At 54.5% G+C, this 8,644-nt stretch overlaps 2 protein-coding genes across 2 annotated transcripts in view; one reads left to right on the forward strand and one right to left on the reverse strand.

Annotated features, from left to right (window-relative positions):
• Window position 1: 1 nt before the first annotated feature.
• Window positions 2-6,596, reverse strand: SPRED3 (sprouty-related, EVH1 domain containing 3; the record flags this gene model as incomplete). Its single annotated transcript, XM_014535089.1, has 6 exons — window positions 6,497-6,596; window positions 4,773-4,953; window positions 3,246-3,414; window positions 3,075-3,148; window positions 844-990; window positions 2-271 (listed from the first exon to the last, which is right to left on the reverse strand). Coding segments are annotated over exons 2-6 (837 nt in total), but the record flags the coding sequence as incomplete, so codon positions are not given.
• Window positions 6,597-7,241: 645 nt separating this feature from the next.
• GGN (gametogenetin) overlaps window positions 7,242-8,644 on the forward strand; it is a 4,160-nt gene continuing 2,757 nt past the window's right edge. Inside the window, exon 1 of the mRNA XM_014535090.1 lies at window positions 7,242-8,644. Coding sequence (XP_014390576.1) covers window positions 8,031-8,644 — 614 coding nt within the window. The 5' untranslated portion in view covers window positions 7,242-8,030.

Consider the following 8,644-nt stretch of genomic DNA (forward strand, 5'->3'; position numbering starts at 1 on the left):
CCTCCTCTGCCTCCGGGGAGGCCTTGGCTGGTGCGGGAGGTCCAGCCTCTGGGAGAGGGGCAGGTAGAGCGGTTGGGGGCCCCAGGGCTGCACCCCTCAACGCGCCAGTCTTGGCAAAGCGAACAACGCAGGTGGACAGAGTGCGGGGCGAGGGCAGCCCGGTGCGCCTGTAATCCTCATAACCACGGCCGCCCCAGCCCAGTCCCCCTGCCCCGGCCAGGGGCTCTGAGGGCTCCGGAAATCCTGTGAACGGTAGGAGCGGAGGATAGCTCTGTGGGATGAAGAGACAGGAGAACCCATTAGCGGGGTTTGTGATTCCTGACATCCCATCACAATCACAATCCAGCCTAGTCTCAGAAAACCCGAGAATTCAAAGACCTCACCACAGGCTTCATTCATCCGAGGATCCTGTCCTGGGACCCTGTGGCCTGAGTCCAGGAGTCTTCCAAACCCCTAGCCCACTCCTCTCCCAGGGACAGAGGAAATCTAGGGTCAGACAGAAGAATCCAGGCACCAAGCCCACACCTTAAGGACCCAGTAGTCCAGGCTCCCGTCCTGTGTCTCTCAAAATCCAAGAGCAACCCCCTAAGACTAGAAGGATTCATTGCCCAAGTCATCCACCAAACCCCTCTGGAATTCAGAACTAATTTCCAGGAGCGCAGGAGACACGAGAAACCCTCACCCAATCCTCCAAGGATCCCAGACTTCCAAATTCCACCCCTATCCCACCATTAACTCCAGTCAACCATCCCTAGAGTGTTTGCGGTTCCTTCTCTCTCTGCAGCCTCAGTTCCTGCGCCCCATGAGGTGCCCCATACTTCTGCCGGGGATTGAAGGGCACACCTGAGTGGAGGAGCATCGGTGCTGGGGGGGCGTGGCTGGCCCGAAGCTGGAAGCTGACTCTTCGTTGACCTGGGGGGCCGCTGCAGTGGTGGTGGGAGGGTTCTCCTGGCGGCTGTGACTGGAGGAGGAGTCGCTGTCCACGTGGGACTGGGGGAGATTGGCAGCCTCAGAGACAGATCGGCACAGCCCAGCTGATGCCCTCACATAGACCCCCTCCCCTCCAGGGAGGGCTCTGTGGCCAGCCAGGCCTGGGTTCAAACCACCCCACCCCACTCTGACTGGTTGTGTGGCCTCCAGCAAATGAGCTAATCTCTTTGAGCCTCAGTTTCTTCCTCTGTAAAATGGGGGTTATAATAGTGTCTATTCATAAGGCTGTGGTTAGGTGCCACTAAAAGGGCATAACACATGCCTGAAGTTCAGGAAGAGCTAGAAATGGTTATCGTTATTGTTATTTAACCCCCACTTCTTACCTGCTCAGCTCACTAACCTACATAACATCAAATCATCGTTCTCCCTTCTCAGAAGCCTTCTCCCTTGGCCAGCCAGCTGCCTTTCTGCCTCGTGCTCACCACCACACCTTTATTGGGGCAGTTTCACCCACCTAGAATTCCTTCTTTCCCACCCAGACCAAGCTCTGTCCTTTACAAGCTGAAACATCACTTCTCAGACCCTCAGTTTCCTTTCTGTAACTTGGGAATCATTCCTATGTCATCTGTTTACTATCTTCAATAGTCATTCATTGAACACCCACAACATGCCAGGCTCACAGAGGCTCTTGTAAGGACGTGAGATGGAGCATGAAAGGCACATCATCTTTCCTGAGTAAGCGCTCAATAATCGAGAACTGTCTATGTTTTTTGTAGACCCACTGGAATCTCCCATTACACTGGGAGTTCCCCTGGTCTGCCCAGAGAACTAGTTTTGTTCTTCAGTGTTCTCAAACAACTCCCACTGTTCCCAGCAAGTGCCAAATTGCATTGGACATTCCGGGCATTTATTGATTCAATCAATTTATTTGACACATCTTTACTGCACACTTACTGTATCCCTACCAGGCCCTGTTTTAAGCCTTGGAGATGCTGCAAGAAACCAACAAAAGATCCTTGCCCTCCAGGAGCTGACATTCTAACATGGGAGAATGACAGTAAATTAGAAGATAAGAAAATTGTCTCTTGGGAAAGAAAATAAGGACAATATCTTAGAAGCTGAGGAAAAATTAGAACAGAATAAGGAGCATTAGGATATTGCAATTTAAACAGGTTCTTCAGGGAGGGCTTCAGTGAGAGGGTGATGTGTGTAAAGCCCTGAAAAATATAAGGAAACGAGCCATGTGGAAATTTAGGGAAGAGTGTCCCAAGACAGATGGATCAGCCAGTGCAAAGGCCCTGAGACAGAAATGTGCCTGCTCATTTGGAGTAATAGTGAGGCAATCAGTGTGGCTGAAGCAGAGTGAGGAAGAGGGAGAAAAAGAGGGGGCCAGATGGTGTGGGATTTTATGTACCACTGTAAGGACTTTGTCCTTTACCCTGAGTGAGATGGAGCCCAGGGGAGGGTTGTGAGTGGAGGGTGGCCATAATCTGACTTAGATATCAATAGGGTCCCTCTGGCTGTGTTCAGGAAGAAGTAGTGGGGTGTGTGTGTGTGGGGGGTGTGGAGTAAAGGTGTTGACAATGAGAAGCTGGTGGGATAGTCTAGTTGGGAGATGAGGTTGGGCAGTTACCAGATTGGAGGCAGAGTCTGATCATTTTGAAAGTGAAGCCAATATTTGCTGACAGAGAGGCATAAAAAAAGAGAGGAGTCAAGGTTGACTCCAAGGTTTGTACCCTGAGACACTAAAAGGATGGACTTGTCATTAATTTGTTCATCCATTTACTTTTAATATTTATTCATTTTTTAGTTTATCTTTTTTTGGGGAAAAATCTGCCTTTCCACGCCAGAAAAGAAGCTCCATGAGGAAAAGGACTTTGTTTTGTTCAGTGATGTATCCCCAGTGCCTAAAACACTGCTAATTAAAGTTGCTCAATAAATACCCTTGAATGAATGTGTGAATATGTTCTATCGTGATAGAACAGAAACTAGAATAACTGGGATAGAACTGACCTGATAGTTTGGGCCCAAATTGCTGTCCCTAGCTTGTGGCATGATGCCTGCTACACAGTAGGTGCTCAATAATGGTTGGAGAGCAAAAATAAACCTCTGCCTTTCCAGCAGAGCTGGTCCTGGAAACTCACCGTCAGAGGGCAGGGGGTCTCTGCAGTGTCCTGGGAAGGGGAGGAGGAAGAGGAGGAGGAGGGAGTGAGTGAGCCTGGGACAGGGAGAGAAGCAGAGAATGAGTTCCATGTACCCCAGCTTCTCCCACCCCTCCACCCCAGCCCCCAGTGCCCACCACCTGTACCACTCACCTTGACCCAGTGCCGCCAGGGCTGCCAACAGGCTCCTCTGGAACTCATCAGCTTCTGCAGGACTCTGAAATGTCAGCCCAAACTTGCAGTCACCCAAGCTCCAGTGATGAAAGATAGGGTTCACCTTGTTGTAAATCAAGCCTGGCCTCAGGGTACACTCCAAGGTGGTCTGAGGGCAAGAGAAGCAGGTCAGACACCTCTATCCAGCCATGCGTAGGACGTCTCCTCCTCCCCCAGCCTCTCTGTGTACCCCTAAACCTCATTTCTCTATCCTAGGTGTACTCCTGAACCCTGACCAATATCACTCCCCGATTTTATTGAGCAGACATCTGATACTCCAATATTTACCCCAAACCCCCTGATTCCTACTTTTTCCAATATCCCGCCTCTGATAAACCAATAGGAATCCCAAATATTATTGAATGCCTCAAAAAGCTAATTAGTCCACTTCTGATAATCAAATATCCCTCCTTCTGACTCAATAGTATTCCCCAAACTTTATTAAACTCCTCAAAATATTACTGTTAATCCCCTCTCAATGCCCCAATAATCTCCCAAAACACTACCCCCCAAATTCTTATCAAACTCCCACAGATTCCCCAACACATGCTGGTCAACACCCTAGATCAGTGATGGCGAACCTTTTGAGCTCGGCGTATCAGCATTTTGAAAAACCCTAACTTAACTCTGGTGCTGTGTCACATATAGAAATTTTTTGATATTTGCAACCATAGTAAAACAAAGATTTATATTTTTGATATTTATTTTATATATTTAAATGCCATTTAACAAAGAAAAATCAACCGAAAAAATGAGTTCGAGGGTCACCTCTGACACGAGTGTCATAGGTTCGCCATCACTGCCCTAGATAATCCCTTATATCCTTGCCCAACATCATTATATTCCTTCACACCATTTCAAATCCCCATGCATTGTTCCTTCTGACCACTCCTCTGAAATGCAACCCTTCCCCCAAGCCTTTGCAAACCATCCAGATCTTTCTACTACACCCCCAACTGAAACTTTAACACTGTTCTTCCCTATCGTGCCAGACAGCCCAGAATATGCCTGCTGAACCCAAATATAGGGTTGTAAGTCCTATTTGACATTTCCAGATAGTCCTCCACCAAATGCCTCCATATATTTAAGGCACTGCGGTGAGGACTCTGGACAAGATGGAGCCATGAGAGGTTCTAAGCAGAGGAAGGATGTGACCTGAGTCACGTGTTAGCAGAGCCCCTGTGGTACACAATGAGGTGGAGGAGGGAGCAGGGCAGGGAGAGCAGTGAGGAGGCTGCTATGATAGTCCATCAGGCGATGGCAGTGGACAAAACCTGCCTAATAATCCAAATGTTCCCGAAACTCCCAACTTTTATCCAAAGGACAGATATCCACTTCCAAACTCCATCCCACACTCAGGTTTGATTCCCAGGCTTGGAGATGACCTGACTTCACCTCTGCACTCCCAGGCCCACTTCCCTATTTTCCCAGGCCCCCACCCTAGTCCCGTGCCCCAGGGTGGCTCACTTTCTGGTCCCGGAGTCGCTCCCCGTGGATGACGTAGTGCCCCTGGCGGGCCCCCCCCTCGGGCCTGGCCCCTTGGACCCGACATAAGCTCACCTGGCTGAGGCCCCCGCCCCCCACAGGCAGCCAGCCCCCACTGGAGTCATCTCGGGCCATCACCACAGCTCGGACCCGAACCATGTACCTGGAGGTGGGGGGACAGGGACAACATGGTCAGTGAACTCCAATCCTGTTCTCACATTTGATGTTCACGAACCCTTCATCTCCCCTCTTCATTTCTCACATCTGGATCCATTGTAACTTTCACCTTTGATACTCAGCTTACCGTCCATTTCTACCTTCTTCCCAGTACCCATCTTCTCTCCCTACCCCCTTCTTCCAGCATGGCTTCTTTCTTCCTCATGCCATCTCTTTTCTCTCATCCCTATACACCCCTACCTTCTATTTCCATACCCCTTTTCTCTCTCCATCTTTCCCATCTGAACCCCCACAGCCTTGGGTTTCCACTTCCCTTCCCCCTCCTGCTCATACCCATCAACCCCATCTCCTCCCTTCTTTCCTCTCCTACTCATACCCACAGCCCCACCCATCCTTCCCCCTCGCAGCTGGGTGCTTGCGCATATGTATTTTCTTAGAGCCCATCAAGTCAGCTCCAGTCCCCCCTTCACTGCCTCTGCACCCTGTCGCTCAGGCCACTGGGCTCTCTTCCCCCCAACTCCTTCCCGCATTTATGAATGAGACCGGATGCAAAGCTCACTGAGTCACCCAGCAACGGGAGATGGTCAGGGAGAGAACCAGAAATGACCAGAAAGAGGCCGACAGGGAGATGGAGGCAGAGGAAGCCAGAAACCGGCGACGGAGACACATCCAGAGAGCATTTCATTCACAAAACACACACACACACACACACACACACACACACACACACACACACACACACACAAAAGCCTGCACCCTCAGGCCCCAGCCGGGAAGGTGAAGGGGAGAAATTGGCGCGGGGAAGGGGTGGGGGTTGATCCCTCCTACTCCCCGCCCCAGCATCCTTCAAAACCATCTTACCCCGCCCCCCAGCTCAGGAGACCTAGCCCTCTGCCCAGTATTAGGGCCGTCGTCCAGCCCCTCACTACCGCCTAGTGCAGGGACCCTGGCGTCCCAGACTTAGGGACCCATGCAACGAACTCTGGCCCTTTCCCCCACTAGCAGGCTACCGGTTTCCTCGGCCCTTCTATAGGGGAAGGGGAGGCCACAGAGCCGCTAGCGCCCCCAGCCCCCTTTTCTCAATGGGATGGGATTTTGTGAATGAGCAGTCACGTGACACTGCTTCCTTTGTCCGCCCGCCTCCCCGGACAACAGGTGAAGCAGAGAAAAAGGGCAGGGGTCCCTGCAGGGCCTCCCTTTGAAGGGACGCCGGGATTTCTGGGTGCTCTGTGCTCTCCACACATCTGTTTCCCGGGAGGAGTGGTCCCCACAGCTTCTCAATGGTGAGGGTCCTGTACAGAATTTTATGAATGGAGCATCCTCGGAGGAAGTCCAGGCCCCCCAAATGGAGACTGCTACCCCAAATGGCTGCCGCGCAGTTTAAGAGCCCCCACCCCCTTGTTCTTCCAGCCGGGATCTGGGGACGCCCAGGTGGGCAGGGGACGCCCCGGTGGGCAGGAGACGCAACGCGGTGCAGGTCGTCCCCACACCAGGACAGCCCTCGCCCCCTCACCCTCCTCGGCACCTGCCTGGGAGGCTCCGGCCGGGCTCCGAGCGGCAGCGACGTGGCCTCCTCCTCCTCCTTCTTTTCGCTCCGGCTCCCTCGCTTGCTCCGGTGGCGCTAGAGACGGGCTCCCGGAGCCGGGGCGGGGGGGTAGGGAGGGGGAGCTTGGAAGATGGGAAGGGGGAGGAAGAGGCTTGGGGTGGTGTAAACGCGAGGCGGGAGTACTTGCCCGCTGGGTCCTAGAGCCCGTCACCGGCTCCAGGGAACAGCCCCTCAGCCCCCATTTTCTCAGGATCCAGAAAGGACACCCTACTTTCCCATCCATGAGCGCCTAAGCATTGGGGAAGGGGTCCGGGACATGGCCTGGTCTCAGCGTTCTAAAGAGGCGAGGGTCTGTGCTTTGGGTACTAGACGGAAGGGGCTCAGTGCCTGCTGGGTTCTAAAGGCATGGGCGAGAAGGGAGCATTCACTAGGGGGCGAGGTCTGAGGGCCGGGAAAGGAGAGACAGGACGCCCAAGGCGCACACCAGTGAGTGCGTCCTGGAGAAGGGCCGGTCCATGGTGGATGGGCCTTCTGGGCGGGCGGTGGACAGAGAGGGTCTGGGGAGTTTAGGAGTAAATTGTTTTGGGGGAGGGGCGCATGAGAGATCCCGGAGAGGAGCTCCCTGGCAGAGTTCCTAATGGGCGGGGCTTAGGGAGAGGGCCTAATGGCGGGCGGGGCATTGTAAAGGGGCGGGGCTAAGGAGGCCGTTCTAAAGGGGTGGGGCTTAGAACTCCGAGGCCTAGCAGTAGGGAAGACCCCGGAGTATTGCAAAGGGAGATCCAGTTCGTCAGAGGCCAGTTTCAAGCTGTCTGACAGGAGGGCGTGGCCTCGAGCCAGGGGGCGGGGCCTAGATCTCGGGGTCCGCCCTAGGTGTCTCGCCCACTCGCCTTCACCCGCACCCCCGTTCTTTTCGGTTATTTTCTTCTACGGCCGTTCCCCGCCCCGCCCTGGGCCCAGGGGGCCGTGGTGTGAACTTTGGTGGGCAGGAGAAATCGGTGAGTGGGAACCCCTGGGCGGAGGAGCCAAGGGCGGGACTCGGGGGAAAGGGTGGAGCCTGAGGGTCGAGGCCTGCGGTAGAACCCGAGCAGGGAAGAGTTAGGATTGAGCCTGAAGCTCCGCCGCTGCTTGGGTAGAAGGCAGGCCCCAAATGATCGACATAGAGAGAGATCAGAGGGTTGGAGGTGAGGACAGAGGGCTTAGCATGACTAGAACACCTGGAGTTTGTTAGGTGGAGGCGGGGCCAGGCCTGAGTAGGTGTGGAGGAGGCCCTGTTTCCTGACAATTGGGGCGGGACTAGAGAGTGGGGGTGGGGTTACAGTGCAGCGGGGAGAAGCTTGAACTTCTTGTAGACCTTATAGGCTACTGAGCACAACCCTCATGAATGTGGCCTGAGCGAGAGGAAAACGGGCAAGACCTGTGTCTTGGAGCCTGAAGACCTGGGAGGTGGCCAAAATGTAGGAATGTGGTGTGAGGGACCAGCCAGGGCATTAGGGATAGAATCTCATTAAACTAAGAGGATGGAGCCTGTGTGGAACCAGCAGCTGTATGGGGCCATGGGGAAGAAGGAGTCAGGGAACACGAATGCGTCTAGAGACTGGTGCCTCAGCGGACCAAGTACAGCCAGTCTCGTCGGGTCCCCACAGACCTGGCAGATTGACTGGTGCAAGTTTTCTGACCACAGTCTCCGACCACCGTCAGAAATGGGGAACGTGCAGTCGGAGCCGTCCGCGGGCGGGGGCTCCCGAAAAGAGCAGGCCTCGGACCGCTCTTCCGCCTCCCGCCGGACATCCTTGGCGGAGCCCGAGGTGACCCCCTCCTCCCCTGCCATACGCCTGGCTCGCGGGCTGGGCGTCTGGTTCCCCAGCAGCTCAGCGTCCCAGGGACTCCTGGTACCCCCGGAGCCCCAGGCCTCACCCTCGCCCCTGCCCTTAGAACTGCCCTCGCCAATGATGCCCCCTTCAGAGGAGACGGCTGCGGCCGCGGTCTCCACACCATCCCCACCCCCCGTGGGGACCCTGTTGCCCACGCCGTCTAAGTGGCGAAAACCCACGGGCACTCCGGTGCCTCGGATCCGTGGTCTACTGGAGGCAAGCCATCGCGGCCAGGGCGACCCTCCGAGCCTCCGCCCACT

Source organism: Myotis brandtii, unplaced genomic scaffold (assembly GCF_000412655.1).
Source record: "Myotis brandtii unplaced genomic scaffold, ASM41265v1 scaffold1373, whole genome shotgun sequence".
Taxonomy (NCBI): Eukaryota; Metazoa; Chordata; class Mammalia; order Chiroptera; family Vespertilionidae; genus Myotis; species Myotis brandtii.